Raw genomic sequence first — 25401 nt, 5'->3', positions numbered from 1 at the left:
GCTCTGTGGATTTCCCTGTGGGGAAGAGGCCCACAAGGCTCACACAGGGGAGAACCCCCCTTCCAGTTCCACTCCGAAATGTGCATGGGTTAAGCCTGCCCATAGCCACCCCCTTCCCCAACTGTCTCTTTCCTTCCACCCTCCCTCCCTCTCTCCTCTCTCTATCTAAAGGAGGGTTCAGCCTCCAGCCTGCCCGCTGGGCTCTCTACACACACACACAGCACCAATCAGGGGAATGCTGGAAGTCAGTGGGGGTGAACTCATCCTAGCTCTAATCAGTCACTCAGGGACCCCCAGACTCAGGTTCCAGATAGGCGCTCCTCTCAACACTACCCCAGGTGATTTGAAGTCAGGGAGTCTGGGTTGGCTGCGGGGAGTTCGCATCAGGTCATGTCGTCCCAGGTCCAGGAAGGAAGGCTGCCTGACCCCCCGGGGGGGTCACCATGCAGGCTGTCACACAAGCAGCAATAGTAACAAGGCTGCCTGCATCTGTGTGAGCCTTTTCTGAGCACAAAACATTGTCATGTACATAACCTTTGACCTACAACTCTAGGAGGGGACTGGGCAGATATTGTTCCCATTCTGAAGATGAGGAAGCTAAGGCAACGTGTGCAGGGCCTTAGTTCCTGAGAAGCAGAGCTGGTAGGCCTGGGACCCATTCTCCAGAAGTCTCCTCCTTTACCCTGGGACTTCCCTTTCTGCTTTAAATATCCTCAGTTCTCCCAACCTAAACAACACGTACTCTGGCCATGCTGCTGCGTGAGGCTAACGACCTCTCCTTCAAAGAGCTGCCCAAGGGGCGCCTGGGTGGCGCAGTCGGTTGAGCGTCCGACTTCAGCCAGGTCACGATCTCGCGGTCCGTGAGTTCGAGCCCCGCGTCAGGCTCTGGGCTGATGGCTCGGAGCCTGGAGCCTGTTTCCGATTCTGTGTCTCCCTCTCTCTCTGCCCCTCCCCCGTTCATGCTCTGTCTCTCTCTGTCCCAAAAATAAATTAAAAAAAAAAAAAAAAAAAAAAAAAGAGCTGCCCTTCCCCCGTCCCCAGTGTTGCCAAGCCCTGCCCAATGCTCCCACCCGCTGCCTGCCACATCTTGGACCCTCCCTCTGCTTCAGCCAAACTGTCACCCATAAACTCTTTCTTCAAAAGGGCTTCTGTACCCCTGGCACTTCCACTGCCGACATGTCAGTGCAGACCCTTCCCCCGCTGCCGGAGCACTGCCGGCCCGGCCTCCTAAGTGGCTTCCGTCTTCTGTGCTGCCCCAGCCCCTCCCTAGCTGTCCTCTTTGCCCTTTGAGTCTGGAGCACCCTCTCAAGTCCCCAGCATCATCTCCTGTCCCACAGCCTAGCTTCAAAGGGGTCTTTCAGGCCTTACTGCCCCCTCCCCGAAACACACACCTCCTTGCATCTTTGCGTTAGCTCAGGCTGGTCTGCCTTCCCAAGCCCTCTTCTCTTCCATCTTCAAGCCTCTACCCTCCAGTGTCTAAAAGCATCCTCTGAGTGCAGGAGACTGTCTCTTAATGCCTGTCCCACCTAAAGCCCCGAAAGGGGCAGCCTCAAATCCTGTGTGATCAGGCTCTGCACTAGTAGCTTGTATCTGGGTGGTCCCGTGACCCAGAGAAGTCAAAACACAGGTTGCCAGAACTCAGCATTGGTGTGCTCCGTCTTGGAACAAGCCGATGAGCCGAGAGGAGAAGGCTGGGTCCATAGAGAGGGAAGCTAAGAGCAGACGCTCAGATGGAAGCAGAGAGGCCACCAGCCCCCAAGAGGCAGAGCAGCCTCCACTCCTGACTGCTCTCCAGCCCCAGCTCCTATGAGGCCGGCTGCCTCCATGTGATCCTGCTGGTAAACCCTTTTCCCCTGAGCTAAACTGGAGGGCCCTCTGCTCTGTGTGGAACACTGTCCATACCAGCTTGGGGAGGCCTGTCCCCTCCTGACAGCCCCAACTGGATGAGCCATATACTCAGAACAAGCAGGCTCTGCCCAAGGGTCACCTCTTTGTCTCCTGGATGGCTAGTAGGTGTTTCACGTACGCCCGGGTCCCTCCCTAGGACTAGAGCTTCTCACTAAGGCCTAGAAGAGGTGACAGCTTCAGAGCTATGGATGCAGCTCACAAGTCCCCCTCCTCTGGAGCTGTCCCCAGTCTACACAAGTCAGGAACGGCCCCTCCCATACAGGCTTTGTTGCAAGTGACACCCATCCCCTGGCTGGAGCTGAGTGGACCAAGCTGGGCGAACTGGATATGCTCCCCCGGGAATCTGGACTTGGGGCTGGGATAGCTGAGCTCTGGCAGGAATACTTGGGACTGTTTGGGCTGTGGAAACGGGGGGTGGGGGGAGCCCAAGGAGAAGCAGAGTTGAGGGAAAAGGGGAGATTCTGATGAGGTTTTTCCAGTTCCTGCTTAAGGCCAGGCAGCAGTCTTGCTGTGGCGTCCTGAGCACCCCCTGAAACCCTATAATAAATCACCTTTTTTGTTTAAGCTGGAGTTAGTGGGTTCCTGTTACTTGTAAAGGGGTCCTAACGCAGCTGGGATCTCCCGTATGCTTCTCTAGGAATACAAAGTAGGTGCTCGGCAAACAAACTTGCTCAATGAAGGAAACTGGCCCCAGATCCCGACTTTTCGATTTCTGCCAAAGGCACCTCTGTGCTCTACAAATACTCCACATATAAAATGGGAAATTCAGCTCCAGGCAACTTAAATTAAATGCACTTTCCTTGCCTGAAGTGCATTATAACCTCATTTTCATCTCTTCTCTGGGACAAATGAGCACTGAAAGGAAAGGCAGGTGGGAGTCAGCCAGAGAAAACAGCCTATGGCTATAGAGCCTAGCAAGTCATACTGGACCCGCCAACTCTGTGCTATCCCCACCTGTCCCACTGCAAAAACTCTCCTGAGATTTCTCTCCCTATACTGTATCTCCAGTCTACCCAAGACAACCATCAAAATCTCCAAGACGTTACAAAGTTTGCACCCCTCCTGAGGGGTCATTTAGGCCACAGACCATCACAAGGCCAGACCCATGAATCCTAAGGCTGGAAGAAACCTCAGAGGGTTGTCTTCCGTAGTGGTTTTCCAACTGTGTGCCCCGTAGCAACAACTTCAGTGGAACCTCTGGGTCCCCAGTCTCCCTGGCGTCAATCAGGGCAGCACCTAATTTGTTACACATACCAAGCTAAGCACAAAGTGGCGGAGCTGGAAGGGAACTCTGGTCCCTGGACTCTCCCCATTGCCTCTCTCCCAAGGCTGCTTCTTTAAAGGCTCCTGGGCCTGGGCAGGGTCGGAACTCATTCCTGTGTGGGTGAGCACTGGCCGGAGAACACAGAGGGAGCAATGAAGACACAATGTGGTGCCCACTAGTTGATATGGAGTGTGAGGTCACCCTGGCTACATCGGCGGAAGGGCAATGCAAACAGCCCGAACAATATGGAGCTGTCCTGATGCGAGTCCTCCGCTATATATAGTCTCTCCCCTGAAATGACCTCACGCAGCAGCAAGGCTTTGTGGCATGGCAAAACTGGCTATGCATCCCCAACTCCAGGGAAGAGAGCTCTGCTGAAGAAACTGGATGGGAAAGAGGAAAGAAAGGGGCCTGTGGCCTGGGGGGCGGTGGGAATGCAGGTTAGGTTTCCAGACAACTCAGGAGAAATTCTTTCCCTTGACCCCCACGAGCAAACGTGAGTCTCCTGTGCAGTGCATGATGAAAGTCTGGGGTAGGGGAGCCCCTGCTTCATCAGAGGCTTCAGTCCTGCCTGCTTACAGATGGTTGGCACCCGAAGCCCTTCGTTTATCTGCACCCCACGTGCAGGGACCAGCAGAGGCTCCCTCTGATTCAAACTCCCCGTTTACTATTCGAGACCTTCCTTAACCTTGGTGTACACAGCCAATTTGATTCTGCTGCCTAAAAAAAGAAAAAAAGAAAAGAAGGCTAGAAGATAAACACCAACTAGGAGTAGGGACTCTCATGGGGTGGTGGGAGTGTGCAGGAGATTTTCTTCTTTGGGCTTTCTGGTGTTGTTCACACTTTTTATATAAACATCTACTACTTCTGCAACACAGAAAATCACACTACTTGCTTCTCTCCAGCCTGCACCCCTTACTCAAATCACTAACCCTTCTGCAACTCTCCTCACTTATCTTTAATAACCGCCCTATCCCATCTCAACTCTTTCTAAAGTGTCTATACATTGCCTTTGTCTCTGCTTGTCTACACTGCATGATTTAGCACTAGTCTATACAACATCTTGCTTAAAATGGTATCATATCTTTGTCTTTGTTCCCTCCCTAGATCAGCCATGAGCCATCATCAATGACGAGACATACATGTACAACGTGTACACAGGTTTGAAGCAAGACAGATAGAAAAAGACATGAGAAATGGAGTCAGAGTTCCTGGGTCTGACACCAGCTCTATCTCTGCGCAGGATAGACTACAAGGCAGTGGCTTGGCCTCTATGAGCCAGTTCCTCCAGCTGAAATCTTTATCGGTGCCAATTCTCTTCTCCTAAAAGTTAGGAAAGATTCTGAGCAAGTCTGCCAACCCCACAGCTTTCGGAAAAAGGGACCATTTCCCCTCTAAAGCTGAGAGGCCCCAGACCCAGCTTATAAAAGAGGTCCCCGTCCATCCATACCTAGACTAGCACTGGACCATGGAGAACAGGGCCAGGAGGCTGAAATCTCTCCCGTGACATTTCCTGTGGGCCAGGGCACAGACAAGTGCCCAAGGGGTGGTGCAGTCACAAGCGGCAGGCCTAAGGCTGCCTTAAGGCTGCAGTAAAAGTACATGATGGTCAGCAATAAACCAGACATCCAGCCCCTGGATCTTCCATGGGACACATGTCACAGCAGGACAGAGCTGGGCTCAGCTTCAAACAGGAGGGGTCGGCTGCAGATTAAAGGGCCCAGTGTAGCTCTCCTTCTGCCTTTTGACTCCAAAGACTAGCCCATCCTGTTCCTGAGGGAGAGGCCCCAGATAACAGTGCATACAGCATGTGGATGTTTTCAAAACAATCATCCGGGGCCTTATAAAAGCCATATTAGCAGTAAGTCCCCAGCCAAATCATGCTCCCTTTCTCCTCAGCAGCCAGTCCCAGGCCAGACCCAGGCCAGACCCCAAACAGGAATCTGTGAACCTGATGCGTGACCCAGAGGGAAGAAGGGCAAAGAGCAAACAGAGCCATCAGGGATGTAAACCTGGCTGTGCAGCTCCCTGAGGAGCCCGGACACTGTGTGCCATGGATCTGCCCACTAGGGCGTGGCCAGATGGAAAAAATAAAACCCAATCACAGAAGCTCCAGTATTCATTTAGTCCATCACGCCGTGAGTTCCTTGAGGAAAGGAATCAACTCTTCCTGCTGTGCCTGACACCTAACGCAGTGCCTGGGACAAGGCAGATGTACAGAATTTTTAGAGGCAGTTTCCCATAGTGGTTAAGATATCGGTTCCCAATTTACAACTACTAGGGTTCAAATAGCAGTTCCTCCACTTTCGTGGGTCTTAACCTCTTTGAGCCTCAGTTTCCTCCTCTGGAAAATGGAAGTAATTATGCCTACCTTATAGGGCTGATATGAAGATTGAAGACACCAATGTCAAACACCTAGTAGGGTATTTAACGCACCCATGGTAGGTTAATAAATGGGTACTGATTTCAATGATTATAATACGTGGTACTATGTATTATAGTGAGGTATATACTATGTATGTATAGCTGTGAGGTCTTGAGAAATGAAATGCCTGTGTCATGTGACAGTCTATTTTGGGGGAAACAGTGCATTCGTTAAGTAAAAAAATCAATGCCAGGTGCAATATCCCATATTATAGAGGACAGTATGGTTTATTTTGCAGACACTGCATGGGGCTGGGGAGAGGGGAGGAAGGCAGAACAAATCCATGAAGGTTTTGTTGTCCTTTCACGGGACAACAAAATGCACTTTCTGGCACAGTTAGGATGTGTAGTGCAAGAACTGGCAGAAGTAGACTATTTGCTAGTCATGGGTGGCAATGACGTCAGTCAGTAAACCAGCCATACCTGTTTAGGGCCCAGTGAGCCCTCAGCTGAAATTGACAAGGAGGTAGGTATTGCATGGAAGGAATGCGGGTCTGGAAATCTAAAACAGTGGTCTGGAACCCAAAACCCTCCATTTCTCACTGTGTGACCCTGCACACAATAGTATCACTGAGCCTCTCCCCTAAAATGAGGACAGTCTTACCCTCAGTGAATTATCAGGAGGACTAGATGAAATGTGGGTAAAGTACCTACTGCAGTTCCTGCCACAGAGTTGGTGCTTAATTAATAGCAGTATATGATAACTATAGAACAACTGTTTCTTAATCTAGTTGTAGGGGCTGTGTATCAACTGTGGTAAAGTGGCTCTGCTGCGGATATTGATCGCTTTCCAAGAAAGTTCAGGAAGGAGGTGTCTTCAGTTGACAAAGTGTATTAGAGAAATGTGCCAGGCTCCAGGAAGGAAGCCCCAGAGGACCCAGAGATGTTCTGCCAAGCTGAAGATGAGCCACAGCAAACTGAGGGCACTCCCCAGCCTTGACCTACCAAGCAAGAAATGTTTACATCTGTTTTGAGACAGCCCAGAAAAGTAGCCACTGGGTGTTGCTGAAATCAGCAAGAGCTGAGGGGGTGGGGGCTGTTGCAAGAGATTTGTAACTAACAAGGGTTCTCAAGTTTTTGTGAAAGGTTCATATTTTTTAGAATGAGGCTAGATTCAAGGCTATGTCTATAATAATATCACTCTTGTGCAATTTGCTTCCAATTGGCCTTCCTGAATAAATGAGAGGAATCACAAGAATGGTAGATAACCAGGGTATAGAGCAGAAGCTAGGTCTTGTGTATGAACTTCACTGGCCTTGTATCTCAACTTGGGGGGGAAGAGGTAGGTTGGGGACAGCTGGCTTAAATAATAAGTGCCAAACACGGTGACAATAGTAAGTACAATTTACCAAGTATTTTAATATTTCCCAGGCACCATTCTGAGACTTAATGTGCATTGACTCATTTAATCCTCATGACAATCCTACAGAGTAGGTACTGTTACTTTCATTTTATAGGTGAGCAGAGTGAGGCCCCCAATCCAAAACAACTTGCCAAGGCTACATAGCTAATGAAGTAAAGGAGTTGGAATAAAATGCAAATGAATACTAAATGAACAGAATAAGTGTAATACTGTCATAATTATCTGCCACCAAAAGGAAAAATGGTATCTTATAAATGTCCTATTTCAAAGACTCTAGATTTTGCAAATCAAAAGAAATTCACGGTCAGCCCTCGCTATACACTCTGACCCCAAGGGAAGGGCCAAAGGGTGGGCAGAAGCAGATTTCCCAGGGGCACCCAGGGGAGGCTACATTCTGCTCTTCCCAATACTCTGGGCTGACCAAGAGTCAGCAGAATACAAGTTCCCAAAGGAACAATGAACTTAGCTTTGATTATTGCCATTAACAACCCATTGCCATTATTCACTAAGCATTTGCTGTGTTTGGGCACTGTGCTGATCACTTCACACACATCACCACTTGTGTAATGTAGTCCTTGACTCCCCTAAGTGGCCCGACTCTTGTCCCCATTTTACAGATATGGAAACTGAGGCTTTCCCACCGTAGGAAGAAAGCAGTAGAGCCACTGCTCCTATGGCTTCTGCCTCTCTACCACTTACTTGTCAGTAATGTTGGGCACCTTGGCAACCTCAATAAATCTCAATATCCTCACCCATAAAATGGGGAAAATGATTCCTGCCCTGCCTACCTAACAGGATGGCTGTGGAGAACAAATCATGTATAGTACTGGTGAAAGCACTTTAAAAACTGCAAAATGCTGAGCAAAGTAAGAAATCATTAGTCTTATTAATTACAAACAGTGACACCTGATCCAGCAAGCACTTTGCTAATATGACTTTGTTGCCTCTTTTCTCCTGGGAATTTGGGAATAATTCAAAGTCTGCAGCCAGGGCACTCTTTTCTCCAAGTCCCAGGCATCTGAGAGTTGGAAAGCGGCAGTTCGCTCTGGGAGAAGAGGGAGAAAACAAAGATGTTTGCATTCTACTTGTATTTCTCTTCAGGAACACAATCCTGGCTGAGATTCCAGCACACTCAACCCTCAAACAACATTCAACACATATTTATTGAGCATCTACAAAGTGCCAAGCACGTGATCCAAGACAATGGATTCACGTGGCTCCTAGGGTAGAGGTTGTAGTTTGGGGGTTGGGAAATTAAAGGAGGAAGGAACAGCAACGAGAAGGGAGCAGAGTGGCTACAGTCCTTGGAGCTTTGCAGGTTTTACATCAGACTTCCAGCTTCTTTTCAGAGAAGTGAGGGAGGGCAGCACAGAAGAATGAGCTCTGAGCACTGCAATTTGAGTCAAAGTGCTTAATCTGAGCTCTAGTTCCACCTCTCCTCAGCCTCATAACCCCCAGCAATCAATTTACTTTCCTCCCCATCAACTTTCCCATATGTAAAATGGCTAGAAATGTTCCCATAGGTAAAACAAGGACAATCGAATGAGAGGACTGGGTCTAGCAAGGTGCCTAAAGACGCTCAATAATAAACTCATTTTAAAAATGAAAACCATGGGTTCTCTTCTTCCTGTCTGGTGAAGATAAACTGTCCAAGGGCCCAAAAGCTCAGGTTCTGAGATCAGACACTTGGGTTCCAGTCCTGGCTCTGTTGTTTACAAGCTACATGGCCTTAGGCAGGAGACATTACCTTTCTAGGGCTCAGTTTCTTCATCTGTAAAAAGGTGATAATAGTGTCCACTCATAGGATGGTCGTGAGGATTAGCCAAGATCCTGCACGTGATGCTCCCGGCACATGGTGAACACCAAGTAAAGGTGAGCTACTGCCAACTGTATCTCTTCCAGCCCTAAAAACAACGAAACTCTGAGTCCTCTAAGATCTAGGCTGCTGGGTGACTGGCTGGCTGCCTGGGCTTGGGCTCTGGTGCCAGCCTCCCTGAGGACACAGGTACAAATGCGGAGCCGTCCTCGTCCCCCCCACCCCACACCCTGCAGAAGGTGCTCCAGCCCCTTTCCTGACAATAAGGGACACTAGTTGAGGGGCTGGCATGGTCAGAGGTATGGGTGCACACTGTGCTTGGTCCTTCTACCTTGTGAGCTCAGAAAGCAAGGGGCAGGACCTTGTCCCCAACAGAGAGAAGCATGTGGTTTTGAGCAGCAAACTCACCATGTCACTGTCACTACTTGCCTTTGACTCAAGCCTACATGCTCCCATCTGAACCACAGTCCTGCATCTCTCACATGCAAAAGCTAAAAAGGAAATTGGTGCCTACCCCACTCACCCCAAGTTAAGACAGAGTTAACATTCTCTGGGAGCCAGATGAGTTATAACAACACAGAGCTGCTTTGCTTCACTTGAAGCCCCATCCATCCATCCATCCATTCATCCATCCATTCATCCATCCATCCATCCATTCATCCATCCATCCATCCATCCATCCATCCAGTCTTCTTTCCCAGCCATCAACCACCTAGTTAGAAACCCAGAAGCAAGCCAAATTCTGACTGACCAGATAAGATGTTGCAGAATCCACCCAGCCAACCTCCTATACTTCCCTCTCTGGAGGGTCCCTCAGGCTTCACTGTGAGCCATCTGATCTTTCTCTGGGCACAATTCTAACAATCCCGGTCATCTGTTTCCTCAGGAAATCGGACAGGCTGATATTTGAGCCCAATAGATGGAATCTCAAGTGACCACTATGATCAGGTGTCACTTCACACCCATAAGGATGGCTATTATCAAAAGCAAACCAAACAAAATAAAAACCAGAAGATAACAAGTTTATTGGTGAGGATGTGAGAAATTGGAACCCTTGTCCACTGCTAGTGGAAATGTACCATGATACAGTCACTAAGGAAAACAGCACGGCAATTCCTCAAAAAATTATACGTAGAATTCATATATGATCCAGCGATTCCGCTTCTGGATATATACACAAAAGAACTGAAAGCAGGGACTCCCAACAGATTTGTACACCCATGTTCCCAGGAGCGTTACTCACAGTAGCCAAAAGGTAGAAGCAGCCCAAGTGTCACTGACAGATGAGTGAACAAAATGTGGTACCGACATACACTGGAAAATTATTCAGCCTTAAAAAGGAAGGGAATTCTGACACATGGTACAACATAGAAGAACCTTGAAGATATTGTGCTAAGTGAAATAAGCCTAACCCAAAAATTCAAATACTGCATCATTCTACTTCTACGAGGTACTTAGAGTAGTCAAATTCATAAGAGACAGAGGGTGGAGTGGCAGCTGCCAGGGGACGGGGGAGAGAAGAATGAGGAGTTTGTGTTTAATGGGTACAGAGTTTCAGCTGGGGAAGATGAAAAAGTTGTCGAGCTGAATGGTGGTGATGGATGTATAACAATGCAAATGTTCTTAATGTACAGAACCATCTACTAGAAAGTAGTTAACATGGTAAATTTTATGTTACGTATATTTAAGCACATTTTATATGGGGAAATGAAAAAAAGGAGTGACTGCTGCCAGGGAGAAGACAGATTATAGGTGGAAACATGAACCCCAAAAGGACAGTGGCTGGACACCATTTAGTTTGGGGCCCACTGCCCTCTAGTCTCAGAAGCCCAGAGGCCTCACACTGATCAGGCAGGACATTGTTCTCACTCAGAGCCCAGAACAGGAATCAAGAGCCTCCCTGCACCAATGGTGCTTGGGACCCTGAGGAAGGCCAGGCTCTCCCTTAGCAATTTCCTTCTGCCTGTCACCAGTTCACCCCTCTTCTTTCAGAGATAAAGGCTTTTGACAGAAAGAAGCTTTTGTGGTTCCCATCTCCACCAAGCAGGTGCTTTGTACATACAGGTATGAACTCAACACCCCTGAGTCGCAAAGAGGAGGTTATTCATGCTCAGTGTATTTTGCTTGGAAGCCTATCATCCATTTCAGAAAGATTTCCATCCAAAAATAGTTTTTAAACATTTCTTTTATAGTTTTGCTCTTTGAAAAAAGAGTAAGCTTCAATGATCTGGTGGGGAAAATCACTGGCCATGGTTTTTGTGTGTAAAAATCCTGTGGCTAGGATAATAGAAATTTTATGAGTTCACGAAACCTCTTTTTACCCAGGATCTCACTTGATTCTTAAAACCTCTCTGGGAGGTGGGTAGGGTAGCAGTCATCCCATTGTACAAATGGGGAAACTGAGTCTCAGAGAGATCAAAGCCGCACACATAATTAGGAAGAAGCAGAGAACCAACGCTTTATTTCCCATCAATGCCAGATGAGGATCTGGGTTGGGATCTCATATTTGAGTAGACCATGCAGTCATGAAACCAATTTTCAAAACAGTGTTCGTTTATTTTATCCCCATAACATCTTTCTGAAGTAAACTGCAAATAATTATCATTTTTTAAAATAGAAGATCAACTGAGCACAAAACAAATGACTTGCCCAAGATCACCACTTAAGAAAGGGCCAGATTAGACTTCCTCCCTTTTGAATACACTTGACCTTGAGCACTTCCCTACAATGCCTTGACCCCAACACACTGAAAACTTAAAGGAGCCCATCCAGTTTTTATATAGCCTGCACCACGTTTCTGTGAACTCGGCAGGGAGCAGATATACCTTTATTCTGTTTTTAATAGCTGGAAAAGAAAAAGAGGTTAAAGAAAACTTTAAGTTCCTTTCAGCTCTAAAATTCTATGATTCTAAAAATTCCTCAGCAAGTTACTTGGCAGAGAGAGGCCTGGAATCCACATCACCCGCCTTCCTGCTTCCCAGTCTGTTAGACCACCCCATCCCTGCCCTTTGAGTTAATGACTACAAATACCATGTGTATCTGAGAGAGGGGTCCACAGTCAGATGCATTAAATGACATAAAATGTCAAGAAAGTGACACTGCCTGGTTAGGACCCTAATAGGGGACTTCACTCTGCTCTACTGCCATAGCCCCTGTATCTCCTAGCAAGAGGCTCCCAAATCACAGGGAATTATATGCCAGGTATTTGAGACCTTACCCAGGCCTGGGATGACAGAGAAGCCAGTCCCAGGAACAGAATAGCACTGTGAGGCTGCAGCCTAAGTCCCCTTATTAGATGCATGCCCTAACACCTACGAGATGAGAGAGCAGTCAGGTCTGCTCATTCCTGCTTTTCTACAGACCTTCCCAACACTGTTAGGGATACACTGGTTTCATTCGACAAAGACTTATCAGGCACCTCTGTATGCCAGGCACTGCTCTATGTATCAGGGGGCAAACAAATAAAAATCCCTGACCACATGCGGTAGGAGAGGCAGCCAATGTCAGATGATGGTAACTGCCATGGAGAAAAATAAAACAGGGAAGGGGGCGGGGGGGGGGGGGGGTGAAGGTTGACAGCAGGGAGTAAGGGGGAGGGGGGGGAAAAAAAAAAAGGGGGGGGGGGGGGGGGGGGGGGGGGGCGGATAATGCTGACAGCAGGTAGTACAGGGAAGGGGATCGATTTATAAAAGGTTGGCCTGAGAGGGCTTGACTGAGGAAGAATGTGGAGGAGGTGAGGGAGGGAGGGCCCCGTTCAGGTACCAGGGGGTGTGGAACAGGGGCTGAAGAGCAAGAGATGGCTTAGGAAAGGTAAGCTGGTGAAAACTGTATTCTGTTTTGTAGGCCAACACAAGGGCTGGGGATGAAACGGGGAGCACAGGAGCAACAAAAGCTGACTTACAGTTTTGCAGCACCACTCTCGCTGCTGCGATGAAAACGGTCTGTCAGGAGACAAGGGAGGAAGCAGGAAGGTCAGTTAAGAGACTGACGGGAGCTTAGAGCAGGGCCAAAGTGTGCGGATGATGGTACTCAGGTTCTGGGTATATTTAAGGCAAAGTCAACAGGACCTATTGATTAAATGGATGTGGGGCTGAGGCAAAGGGGAGGAGTCAGGGGTGTGTTTTTGGGGTAGTGTTTTGGGGGCCTGGGCAATGGAAGGATGAAATAAATCACCATGAGCTGAGCTGGGAAGACTTTGGGAAGAGCAGGAGTGGGGGGTGCGGGTTCATTTTGTCTCGGACGTGTTAAACTGAGAAGCCTGTCAGACATCCACTGTGTTGACCACCAGCAAAATATACAAGGCTAGAGTTGAAGAGGACGGGCCGAAATTGTAAATGTGTGAGTCACCAGCATATATAGTAATACATAACCGTATGTATTATCATACAGGATTTCCATGTATGATCACATGGAATTTGTATGACTATAGGTTTATTTTCTCCCTCCACCCCTAAACTGTAAGCTTCATGTGGCCAAAAACCATGTCTGTTCACAGCCAGCAAGGTGCCTGGCACTCAGTAAATATTTACTGAGCAAATGGAGAAGTTGCCCAATTACTCCCTCAAGAATAGCCACAGCAGCCCACACAATGAGAAGCAAACTCTCTTGCAACCACAGTGCCAAGCCCAACCAGCTCAAAACAGGGCCCTGGGTCTGTCCACACCGGGCTTGAGATTCCAGAATGTAAGCGGATATGCCTGGCACATCACAGAGTCAGATATTTGGGTTTCAGCCCTGCCACATTCTCAAAGGGTAGAACTGGGCAAGAGACTTGCCTGTTCTACTACCTCTATTTCTCCCTGGGGTGGCTGGGGGAGGGGCTGCCTTACCCACTCCAGGGGCAGAGATATTGATCTACCCTGGGTATATATATGTGGTGGTGGGAGCACCCCACATGAGTAAATCTTCAAGTATTCTCTGAATACTTGCACTCTGAAGAGTGCAAGGACCACCCAGCACCTGGAGGGGGAACCTAGACTTTCGGGGGATGCATTATGAGTAACAGTTAAAAACTAAATAGCTAATGCAAGATGGCCTGACCAATGGGCATTATGTCTCTGTTTTACCTAACAAGTGACTAGGAAGCCAGAACTAAGGCCAAAGGATGACATAACAAGGCCTGAAATTTCAACCCAATAACTTTGCAGTTTTGAACAGGTGCCTTTATGAAGATGTTGAAACAGCTCTTGGGGCGCCTGGGTGGCGCAGTCGGTTAAGCGTCCGACTTCAGCCAGGTCACGATCTCGCGGTCCGTGAGTTCGAGCCCCGCGTCAGGCTCTGGGCTGATGGCTCGGAGCCTGGAGCCTGTTTCTGATTCTGTGTCTCCCTCTCTCTCTGCCCCTCCCCCGTTCATGCTCTGTCTCTCTCTGTCCCAAAAATAAATAAAAAAAAAAAAACAAAAAAAAAAAACGTTGAAACAGCTCTAATGATTTTGTACAACCTTGCTCCTTTCTGAGACATTGAAAGTGTGACCTGAGAGAGGTTTGATGACTTGCCCAGTATCACCCAGCTCCAGGCCTAGGACTAGAACTCAGGTTGTAGCTCTCTGTTGATGATTTTTCCCCATTACACCAGTGGCAAAGGAAAGGTAAGAGTCACCAAGGGAGTTGAGGAGTTTTAGGCATTAGTGTTACAACATCAAACTATGTCTTTGTCAAAGGGTAAGCTGCAGATGTTACAGGAATGCCAGGTGCATGCTGTGAAGTTAAGAAGGATTCCTTCCCTCATACCAAACTTGTCATCCTACAGAGTTCCCCTTGGCTTTGGACTTTATGAATAGCTTTATTCACAGAGAGACCTGCAGAATCGAAAAAAATGATATACTAGCAGGTAAAAAAAAATGCAGATAGATACTTCAGTAAAATGTTTACATGAAAAATCTAGATGACAGGATACAGTCGGGTTAACATTCTAAAGTCAAATATTTGAGTGGCTCCTCTGTACAAGTCACTGTGCTGGGTGCTGAGTGTGTGTGCATGTGTGTATGTATATGGCTACATGAGTGAGTGTGAGAGACAGACACACAAGGATAAGACAGAACCCAGGTCTTCAAGGCTTGCAATGTAGTTTCTGATATAAGACTATAAACATCAAAGAAATGACTAATAATATGGAGTAGGTAATTGTTAAGTGGCATAATGTGTCTGCAGGAGTTCTCAGAAGGGGGGGTTAGAATTGTCAGGCAAGGTGCTTCTAGAAAGATAGGGGATTTGAGGCAAACCTCAAAAGGAAGAAAGGTTCTTGATAAGAAGGGAGAAATGGCAATGAGCAAACAGCGTGGCTTTAATGTCCGGGGAAGACAAAGAAATCACACCTTAAAAGAAAGGACCAGATCAAACTGAAAAGCCTTGAAAGTTAAAGTTCTTACAGAAGTGGAAAGATGCAAAAAGACTACTAAACAGGGGTGCCTGGCTGACTCAGTCAGTAGAGCATGCAACTCTTGATCTTGGGCTTGTGAGTTTGAGTCCCACGTTGGACGTAGGATTTATTTTAAAAAATAGTTTCTGTTAAAAAAATTTTTTCTAAACATAGAATTATAGGGTTCAGAACAGGTTAATTTAACAAACATCTTCTGGGAGGGACCACAGTGTGCAGGCATGGGATGAATGACTGAAGATTAACTTGCCCTTGGTGGGGAACTAACTTCAGCCTGGGAGGTGGGTTGGACTTCAGATGAGAAGAGAGTGAAGCAGAGTGGAAGGGACAGGTTAGAATGACTTGCCAAGGAAGAACCAGCAGGTTCCAGCGGATGACTGACTAGGAGGCAGAGAAAGTCAGCAGAGACATCTCCAAAGTATGAAGTTGGACAACCGCAAGAATGGAAGAGTAAAGGGAAGCTTGCTGAAGGGAGAGATGCAGAGCTTGGTTTTGGAAGTGTTGAATCCAAAGGATAACTACATCAGTGTGTCCAGTGGGCATTTACAGGTATGAATCTGGAGTTTGACAGATAATAGTTGAAGATACAGTGTAGGGGTCTTCCCAGTGGAAAGAGTTGTGGGACTGTGTACAATTTCTCTGGGAGGGAGTATGAGAGAAAGAACAGAATGCCAAACTGCACCGTGGTGCACCCACACCTAGGAGGTGATGTGATGGTGAGCAGGAGTGATCAGAGAAAAAAACCAGGATAGTCTAATGCCAAGAAGGGAAGGGGGGGGGGTAGTTTCAAGTATGAGAGGGATGTCACCAGTGAAAAATGCTACAAAATCAATTATGTGGCCTGAGCACATAAATAATAAATATTCGCTGAATAAGTGAAAGAGAGAAAGAAAGGAAGGAAGGAAGAAAGAAAGAAAGAAAGCCAGCCAGCCCTTGGGTTTGAGAATCAATTTTTCTCAATCAGAATGGACAAGGCTGCCAACAGGATTTCAATGTTAGATTTTACCCTATGACCCCCACCCCCATAAAAACACGTTTCTTCTTCCAGAAGTCATCCTGTCCACCACACAGACATCCTTCTCTGCTTCCCCCACGTTTCCCCTCATCTTCCTTCCCAGTTCCCACAACCCAAGCAACACACCTTCCGTGTCAAAGGAGACAGGAAATTCCAACTAGAGTTTCCACTTCATTAATGACTATACTATGCCTGTGGCTCCTCTTACAAAAAGGGATATGTGGCAACTGGGTGGAACAGGCGACTGCTTTCTAGCCCCAGCTGCACTGCTAACTAGCTGTGGGACTTTGGACCAGTTCTTCAACCTCTCTGGATCAGGGCTTCTACACAGACAGGAGGAGGTAAGTCTACCTGGACTTCAGACAAGTTTTGAAGGTCCCTTTCAACTCTAAAGTATACGATTTTTATCATTCTCAGAAGGTCCTTGCAACACTCTCAGAGAAGGAAGTGAGTACAAGACCCGGGGAAACGAACGCCAGACCTCTTCCCAGGGCGAAGAGCCAGGATAGGAGGAGTGTACCAAGAAAGTGAGAAGGCGCTGCCCAGCCCTCGCGGATCACCAGGGAGCAGATCCCATCCCCAAGGCTGGGAAGGATCCCAACAAACCCGAGCGCAATTCTCACCCCACACCCCACCTTTTCTAGACTCCCAGACAGCCGGGAAGCTCTAAAAAGCCCTGCGGGAAAAATAAAGATTTCTTTCCCAGAGTCCTGCGCTGCTTTTGCCAGTTGGATTCCGGCAGACACGATTTGCAGCCCGATAATGACACAGACAGTCTTTGGAAGAGCGACAGTTCTCGCTCGCTCCGAGTTCTGGGGACGACTGGCCGCCCGCGCAGTGCCCCGACGGGCCAGCCTCCGACCCCGACCCAGCTGCCAGGCCAGCGGCGCCCCCGTCCGGGGTCCCCCTCCCCTCCGCGGCCCCGCTGCGGTCTGCAAACATTTCCTGCCCCCGCCCCCACCCTCACTCGGAGCTTCCCAGTTGGAGCGAGTTGGGCTCGCAGCCGGGTCAGCACTCGCAGTTGCCCCAACTCGGCTCCCCCGGCTACCAGGGCTGGGGAGGGGGCTCCCGTCTGGCTCCGGAGCAGACATCGGGGAAACCCAGGCGTCAGGAGCCGTGGGAGGTCGTTTAGGAAGCCCAGAACTCGAGCGAGGAGGGGGACAACTGGCGAGGCGCCCGTGGCCCTGCTCCTTTCCTCGTCGTTACCTGCTCGCTTGCGGGGGTGTCCCGGGGCGGCCGGCCTCTCCCGGCGCTGTCTCCCCACGCAGTTGCCCATGCTGGCTCTTCAGCCGGGCCCCATGCACCGGAGGCGGCGGACTGGTCTGCTGCTCTACGATCCTGCCCGGACGGCGGCGTCCCGGGTCAACGGCTCCTGCCTCCCGGCATCGGGCGCTCCCCGATCTCCCCCCGGGGGCGCGCTCTGCCCGGGCGCCGGCTTCGCCACAAACTTTGCGGGCGACGGGAGAGAGGGAGGTGGCCGATTCCCCAGCACAGTCCCAGGTGGCCGGGCCAGGGGGGCCCGCGACGGTGCCCGGCCGGAGACCAGCTCCGATGGAGGGGCGGAGAGAAGGGGCGGGCACCGCCGCAGCTACTCCCTGCTCGCTCGGAGCTCCCAGTAGGGGCCGGCCCCCCGGAGCCTGTCACTCACCTGCCTAACCCCGCCCTAGCCCGGCCCCGCTCCCTGCCGCCCGCTCGCGGTGCCCGCGCCTCCGCCGCCGCCCGCCCCAGGTGTGCATGTGACCGACGGCACCGCCCCCTCGGACCGGGCCTGATTTTCTCATTGGCTTCCCCCAGGGTGTGTACCGCCCCTCGGCCCCACCCAGCCAGGTGCCCGCCCCGCCGCCCGTCTCCCCGGGAGCCGGGCCGGGAATTATTCGCCCTCAATGGCCCCCGGCTGCGTGCCCAGCAGCCGCCTTCCCTCCCCGCGCCACCGCCCCGTCTCCAAGCCCCGCCCCCCGGGGAGGAACCGTCCCATCCCTCCCTGGAACTGCCTGGCCAGGAGCCGGCAGGCACGTGATCCAGGGAGCGCCCCGCCTCTTTAACCTTCCAAAGGCGATTGGCTCAGGAGGCGCGTGCGCTCAGAGGCCCATCCCGTGCCACCGCCCACTTCCCCTCCCACGGTCTCTGGTTCGCGTCATGGCCGCCGCCACCGCTCTGGAGGCGGTGGCGCCTACGGGCGCCCTGTGGGGCCTCGTGCAAGACTTCGTCATGGGTCAGCAGGAGGGCCCGGCTGACCAAGTAGCTGCAGGTACGGCAGACGGCGCCGCGCGGCTCCCGCATGGGGCCGACAGGAGGGAGCGGCCTCAGCATAGGCGCCGGGCGGGAAGGGAGTGAGGGACAGCGGTGACTTTGAGAGATTGGTCTGGGGCTGGTTGTAAGCACCGCGTGTTTAAGAACCGTAACAAATTGAGAGTCTTGCGTCTTCTTTAAAGCGCCTTTACGCCCCTCATCTTAGTAATCACCCTGTGCGCGAACTGGGGTTACAGAGTCATTACCGATTCACAGATGAGGGAACTGAAGCACAGAGAGGACAAGAGACTGGCACATCAGGCGGGTGGGGCAGCAGGGACTCAGACCTAGGTTTTCCAGTTCAGAATCTGCTGCTCCCGCCGCGAAAGCACGTTGTTTCGCGGAGGTTGACGTGAGAAGCAGCATCTTCCGCGGCACCAGCTCCAGTCGCGTGGCATGTTGGGAGTGGCCGCGCGGCGCTATCTCTGACTGGCTGTGATAGGAGAGAGGAGGGGAGAAGCCGCTCTGGGGGGAGTTTGAGATGTTCCGCGAAGCCTCCTTAAGACTTTCCCTCCGTTTCTTGGGAAAGTTCTTGATTAATTTGCTTCGTGAGTTTTTTATGTAGTGTTTGTTTTTATCTTTTCCCCAGATCTCCGGTTTCCTGCTTTTGGCCAGTTCAGGAACCTCTTAGTTCTCACAACATATCTAAGATTTGCTTAAAACAAATTCCAGATGTCCTTGGAAGTCGGAGACTTCACTTTCAGAAAAAGGAAAAAAAAAAAAACCCTAAAGAGTTGTTGAGTGTCAGGAGGTCTTCAGACTTGTTTAAGTAATAGAATACAAAGTAATCTGAACACAGATGAGTTTTGTCTTACTTTTAGAAATTTTGCATGCTTGGGGAAAAATAAAAGACAACACTTCTCTTGAACACGGAACGTACTAACTTTTAACGTATGTGAGAAATGAAAAAAGTGAATTGTGAGAGAGTATATTACTTTGGTCCTTAGCAGTTACACTTTCATTCAGTCATCCCACCATTATTGAACACATACTATTCTCCAAACACGATACAAAGCAATAGGTATTTAAATCCAGATTAGACTGGTTCTGTGCCCACCAGGAACTTATACTGTGGTAGGAGAGATAACCATGCAAACAGAGAGTATACCACACCAGAAAATAAGGGCTTTGTGGGTTATGTGCATGCCAGCAAGGAAGCATCAAGGAGCAAATGCTTGATGCTGCCATTCCAACAATTTTAACTTCTTACAGCTTCACGAAGCATAGTGTGTTATCAATGCCATTTCCCCCTGTGTTTTAGTATGAAAAGTTTCAAACATACAGCAGAGAATTTCGTAACAGACACACCTACACACAACACCTCAACCACCATTAACATTTTAATATAACTTGCTTTGTCACACATCTTTCCATCTATTTAAATTGCAGATATCCTTCTAAATACTTCCTCCTAAATACTTTGGTAGGCATATTATTAACTAGAGTTTGTTTACAGTTTATTTTGGTGTACAATTCATCTCCAGTGAACTGTAAAATCTTAAGTGTTTAACATTCACTGATAATGCATACACCCTCCCCCTACTGTTACATCAGTGTCATTTGTGACTATTCTTTCACATTTATACCGTATGAACACAATAATTTTGGACTTTTCAAGTTCAGAACACACTTGAGAATACAGCATGAATAAGGACTGCCAAGTTTTTATATTTTATATGTGTATATATGTATTTATATGTGTATATATATATGTGTGTGTATATATATTTGTGTATATATATATATATATATGTATGTATATATATATATATAAAGAGAGAGAGCACACGAGCAAGAGAGAAAGGCAGAGGGAGCGAGAGTCTTAAGCGGGCTCCACACTTGGCATGGGGCCTGACACCGGGCTTGATGCCACTACCCTGGGATCATGACCTGAGCTGAAATCAAGAGTTGGATGCTCAACCGATTGAGCCACCCAGATGCCCCTAAAATTTATATTTTTTATGCTTTAAAAAAATGGCCTTAACTATTATGTACTTTAAATGTAACTCAGCTCTACTAAGACTGTAACACTAGCCCTGTTGTAATTTAGCCCTACTGACTAGGAAAGGAGGTTGATAGTAACAGATAAGTTTGGAAAGGTTTGGTGGGGTTGGATTATGCATAACCTTGGATTCCAGGCAGAGGGATTTGAATGACCTATTGTAGGTAATACAACTCATCGTAGATCCTTGAGCAGGGGAGTCATATAATGAAGGCAAATTTGAGAAGGATTAAATTGGTATTCTCAATCTGAGATCACAGCCCTGGTTAATGTTGTTGAAGGCTGACAGGGTTTTGAAACCTTCCCAAAATTAGATGTGCTTTCTAATCCAGCCTGAGTCTAGTTTTGTTAGCACTAAAGAGACCAGCTTTCTGTTCAGCCACTCACAGCAGCAGCCTGTTCCATGACACCCTATGATCACAAAGACAGCTACCACCAACTTTGTTTTGCACCTTTGCAGTGAAGTTCCTGATGAAAGTAGGTGGCAGAGAAATGAACCGGTAGGTTAAGGCTTAAAGACTTCTTATGCTAGCATTCAAAGGTTGCACTACTTGGCCCCAGCCCTTACTCTTACCACTCCTCCTGGACCTTTGGTGCCTGGCAGCCACCTGGATTTGCTATTCCCTGAATGCTTTCCTTCCCAGTTCCTTTCACTAGCTCCATCTGATCAAAGTTAGACCTCGGATTCAAGGTCGGCTTGAGTGCTTACTGCCTGCCCCCCAAGCATTTCCTGATTACTCCAGCCAGACATCATCTCACATTTCAAAATCTTTGTGGTATTTATTTCTCAGACACTCATTTATTAGCAGTTATTAGCAGACTTGTGTAGTAGCTGTTTCTGTATATATTTCCACGTCCTATCCTATACCTACCACCCAAGTCTCCTGGAGACTAGCATAACTAAGTATGCAGTAAAAAACTGTGTAAGTGAATGGAATGAGAGATGTTGAAGGAAGAATCTGTGGAATTTGAGGCCTAACTAGTTACAGTTGAAGGAGAGTGAGGACTCTATGATGACCCCAAGCTTTTGAGCCTGAGGATGAACAAAGGAGAAGTCCTTTGTTCAAAAATGGAGGTTGGAAAGGAAGCTGATTTTGAAGTGTGTTATGGATATAAATTTTCTTCCTTTCAGTTATTTGGATTTTCTTTCTTTTCAGTCTTTTTGTATTGTATTTTCCCACTTTTGTGGGAGACCACTATTCCTGAAACCAAAAGATTGTTAAACAACAGTAAAACAGTTCTGAGAAATGTTTATGGCATCCTCAGCTTGATTGAAACTGAGTCCTGATTGGGATTTTTCTCTCTACTGCTCCTTCACATCCTTCCCCCTTCCTCCATTGGTTGCTCCTCCAGATTCTCAAGAGGCTGCAACTCCATCAGACAGAGGTCTGATTGTACATTCTGTCAGTCTCATATAAATACTCCTTTGATGACTGCTCAGTGCTCCATATGAACTGGTGCCCTGCTGAGGGAAGTGTGGGTAGTTCGGAGGTGCTAGTAGGTCCATTTTTAGAGAGTAAGTCTTGGACACATTGGAAAAACTTAAGCCTACTTAATGTAGGGAAAAGAACTTAACATTTGTTTTTCCTTAATGCCAGTGAGACTACCTTTAGGAAAATTAGCCGCTTAATAGCTTTTCTTTTATCCCAGGAGTCCGAGTGCATGATTAATGATACTTCCGGATTCAGGTAGTGTTCGTTTGGGAAAACTTACAATGTTAAAACATTAGTGATGGATGGTTCATAAACCCAGGAATTTTACTCCTTTCTTATGCTAACTCAGTCTCTGTTTATATCACTATGGCAACACTGAGCGTGTTACACTGTGATTGTTTTTTTTTTTTTAATTCTTTTTTTTTTTTTTTTTTAACGTTCATCTACCTCCAAGACAGAGAGAGACAGAGCATGAACGGGGGAGGGTCAGAGAGAGAGGGAGACACAGAATCCGAAACAGGCTCCAGGCTCCGAGCTGTCAGCACAGAGCCCGACGCGGGGCCCGAACCCACGGACGTGAGATCATGACCTGAGCCAAAGTTGGACGCCCAACCTACCGAGCCACCCAGGCGCCCCTCACTGTGATTGTTTTAAAGGTCTTTCTGCCCCAACAAGACTGTGGACTCCTTAAAAGCTCCCTGTCTCTTTTTCTGTCTCCAGCCCTAACCCCAGTACCTGATTTGTAATAGGTGCTTAATAAATATTGAATAAATAAAACAAGCACACATGACAATTTTGTTAAAGAATTGTGGAGAAACATGAAAGGGAGTAATTTGAGCTGGATCTTGAAGGGTTGAATTTTGACAGGAAGGAGGCACTTCAAACCAAGGGAATATTTACAGGATTAAGGATATGGAAGAGCTTGATAAATTGGGACATGTGAGTGAATGATAGGAGTCATGATTAAAGGTGAGGCTAGAGGGGCTTTGAGGGCTAAAGTGTGAAGGACATCAAGCCAAGGAGTCAGGTCTTAGGCAGTAAGGAGCAAAAGAGACTGGTGGGCAGGGAAGTAATTCTGCATTTTAGGGAGGTAATTCTAGATAGAGTGTGGATGGATTAAATGGCTTTTTTTAAGGGGCACCTGGGTTGCTCAGTCGGTTAAGTGTCCGACTCTAGTTTTGGCTCAGGTCCTGATCTCTGGGTTCATGTAATCAAGCCCATGTCTGGCTCTGTGCTGACAGCATGGAGCCTGCTTGGGATTCTCTCTTTACCTTTCTCTGCTCCTGCCCCCCCCCCCCGCCCCCCCCCCCGGTCCCCTGCTAGCACTCTCTCTCTCAAAATAAGTACGTAAACATTTTTGTAAGGCTTTTTATTTTTTTAAAGTTTACTCATTCTGAGAGAGAGAGAGAGAGCGCGCAAGTGGTAAGGGGCAGAGAGAGAAAGAGAGAGAATCCCAAGCAGGCTCCAGGCTGCCAGCTCAGAGCCCAGTGTGGCACTTGAACCCATGAACCGGGAGATCATGACCTGAGCTGAAACCAGGAGTTGACACTTAACCGACTGAGCCATCCAGGTGCCCTTAGGAAAGGGCTTTTAAGAAAATTGAGGTAACCTCTTTAACCATTTTAAGTGTACAATTAATTGACTTTTAGTACATTCACAATGTTCTGCAATCATTGCAACTATCTAAAAATTCTAGAACATTTTCAGCACACCAAAAAGTGGAGGACTGTTTTGAAGGTTGTCTCTATATAGTCTGGTTAAAGGAATGGAAAGGAAGAGTCTTATTTAAAAGACATTTCTGAGGTAGACTCGACAAAACTAGAATAAAATGTTAGGTTTAGTTATGTTTGTGAAAACACCCTCAAAATACTGATTCTAGCTTTTTGCCACTGTACTCACCATTTTCCTTACTCTTATTTCTTATTGTATAATAGCTGTAAAGCTTATATAAGTAACATCTTTTCATTTTTTCTAATTTTGTATTAGTTTTATACTTCACGTTTCTTTATGTTTGTGCTGCATTAATTCAAGATAAGATCCTTGTGAAAAGTATGAAGACCAAAGGGCTCTGCCAGGAGAGTTCACCCATAACTGGAATTCAAGGAATCACATGCCAATGGGTGTCTATTTGTAATTGTAAAACAGCCAGTTTCATAATGCTGTATACTCATGGTGAAGAAGTCTTTTTTATTTATGAAACTTGAGGCAACCTATAGGAGAGGGAATTGACTGGTAAGGGGCATGAGAGAACTTTGTCCATTGCTGGAAATATTCCACATCTTGATTGGGATGTTGGTTACTCAAGGTATACTTTTGCTTAAACTCATCAAATTATACTGTTAATATCTGTACATTTTGCTGTATATAAATTAGACCCTTTTTTTAAATGAAAAAAATTAGAGGCAACTGAATGGGGCTTATTAGGCAGGTCTCTGTCTTATAGCACTTCAGGTATTTCCAACGTTAGACCATAGCCCAGCATTCCCAGGGGACTTTGATTTTCTTGCTGAAGAAGAATGATGGTTCAGTGATGGTCTTTGCTAGTAACAGTAATCAGTCCTCTAGAGCGTCCTGTGCACAAATGCTCCCTCTGTGGCCACCACTGAAATTAGTGTTTAGATGGGGTTTTTAGCAGAGTTACCTGGTCTTTGACCAAGAGGTTCCAAAAAGGTACTCTTTTCCACCTTCCCAAACTGTGTAATACTCTTTTATAGTGTATAACCCAGAAATGAGTATCTCTGTTCACTTCAGTGTTGCCATTAAGGAATGAGGTACAGAGCCTAACTGTCAGTTCCTTGGTCTGTCCTGTTAGTCTGGCTGCTGTCCCTTCCCCCACCCTACAGCCTGGACATTTTTTCACTTGGCTCTTTCTCAGGAACAGGGGCAGCAGCTGGGCCTTCCACATCCTGGCACGAGTAGGGCTAAGAGTGCCTGATGTCTAAATTGGTGCCAGTCACGAGCTATGAATCCTGACTAGAGGGCTCCTTTTCTCAGGCATTTTGGACTTCTTACTCTAGGACCAGAGTGAGCCTTTATCTAGTTCTACTCACCCCTGTTGCTGAGACCACAAATTTAAGGGGAACTGGAAGTTTAGGAGTTTACTCAAGCCGCTTTTTCACTCTAGCTAAAGTCTAGTGTTGGTGAATGCTAACCTATTAGGTCTGACTTTTAGAGGTAGGTGGGTTGGAGACCCAGAACAGGCTGCTGCAAGTAATTTCCTGATGGAGCTAGAACTCCTCTGTGGTAACCAAACCCTTAGGAAGATTGCTAAGATTTTACTCTCTGTTTCTTCCTTGAGAATATATCCTAAGAAGCTTCTGGTAGATCTGTGTGAATTACTATTGTGCTGTTAGAAATGTATTTTTAAAATAAGTAATATATTGACATGGTACAACATTTAAAAGGTACAAAAGGATACATGGAGAAAAACCTCCCTTCCATCTCAAGATAGAATGTAGACAGTGAGGGGTGCCTGGGTGGCTCAGTCGGTTAAGCGTCCGACTTTGGCTCAG

The 25401-nt window shown here is 47.7% G+C and overlaps 2 protein-coding genes across 3 annotated transcripts in view; one reads left to right on the top strand and one right to left on the bottom strand.

Moving 5' to 3' along the window:
* The window catches only part of UBTD1 (ubiquitin domain containing 1), a 52942-nt gene extending 34913 nt beyond the window's left edge, over nucleotides 1-18029 (bottom strand). Inside the window, exon 1 of the mRNA XM_049645513.1 lies at nucleotides 17372-18029. Within this exon, the coding sequence (XP_049501470.1) occupies nucleotides 17372-17441 (70 nt within the window). The 5' untranslated portion in view covers nucleotides 17442-18029. The remainder of the gene's footprint in view (nucleotides 1-17371) is intronic.
* A 103-nt stretch (nucleotides 18030-18132) lies between these two features.
* Nucleotides 18133-25401, top strand: part of MMS19 (MMS19 homolog, cytosolic iron-sulfur assembly component) — a 33852-nt gene continuing 26583 nt past the window's right edge. For both annotated transcript variants that reach the window (XM_049645503.1, XM_049645502.1), the window contains exon 1: nucleotides 18133-18413. In XM_049645503.1, coding sequence (XP_049501460.1) covers nucleotides 18302-18413 — 112 coding nt within the window. In that variant the 5' untranslated portion in view covers nucleotides 18133-18301. The remainder of the gene's footprint in view (nucleotides 18414-25401) is intronic.

The sequence above is a fragment of the Panthera uncia genome, chromosome D2 (assembly GCF_023721935.1).
Source record: "Panthera uncia isolate 11264 chromosome D2, Puncia_PCG_1.0, whole genome shotgun sequence".
Lineage (NCBI taxonomy): Eukaryota > Metazoa > Chordata > Mammalia > Carnivora > Felidae > Panthera > Panthera uncia.
The sequence above is the reverse complement of the archived record's forward strand: the minus strand, read 5'-3'. Positions and strand labels throughout refer to the sequence as shown.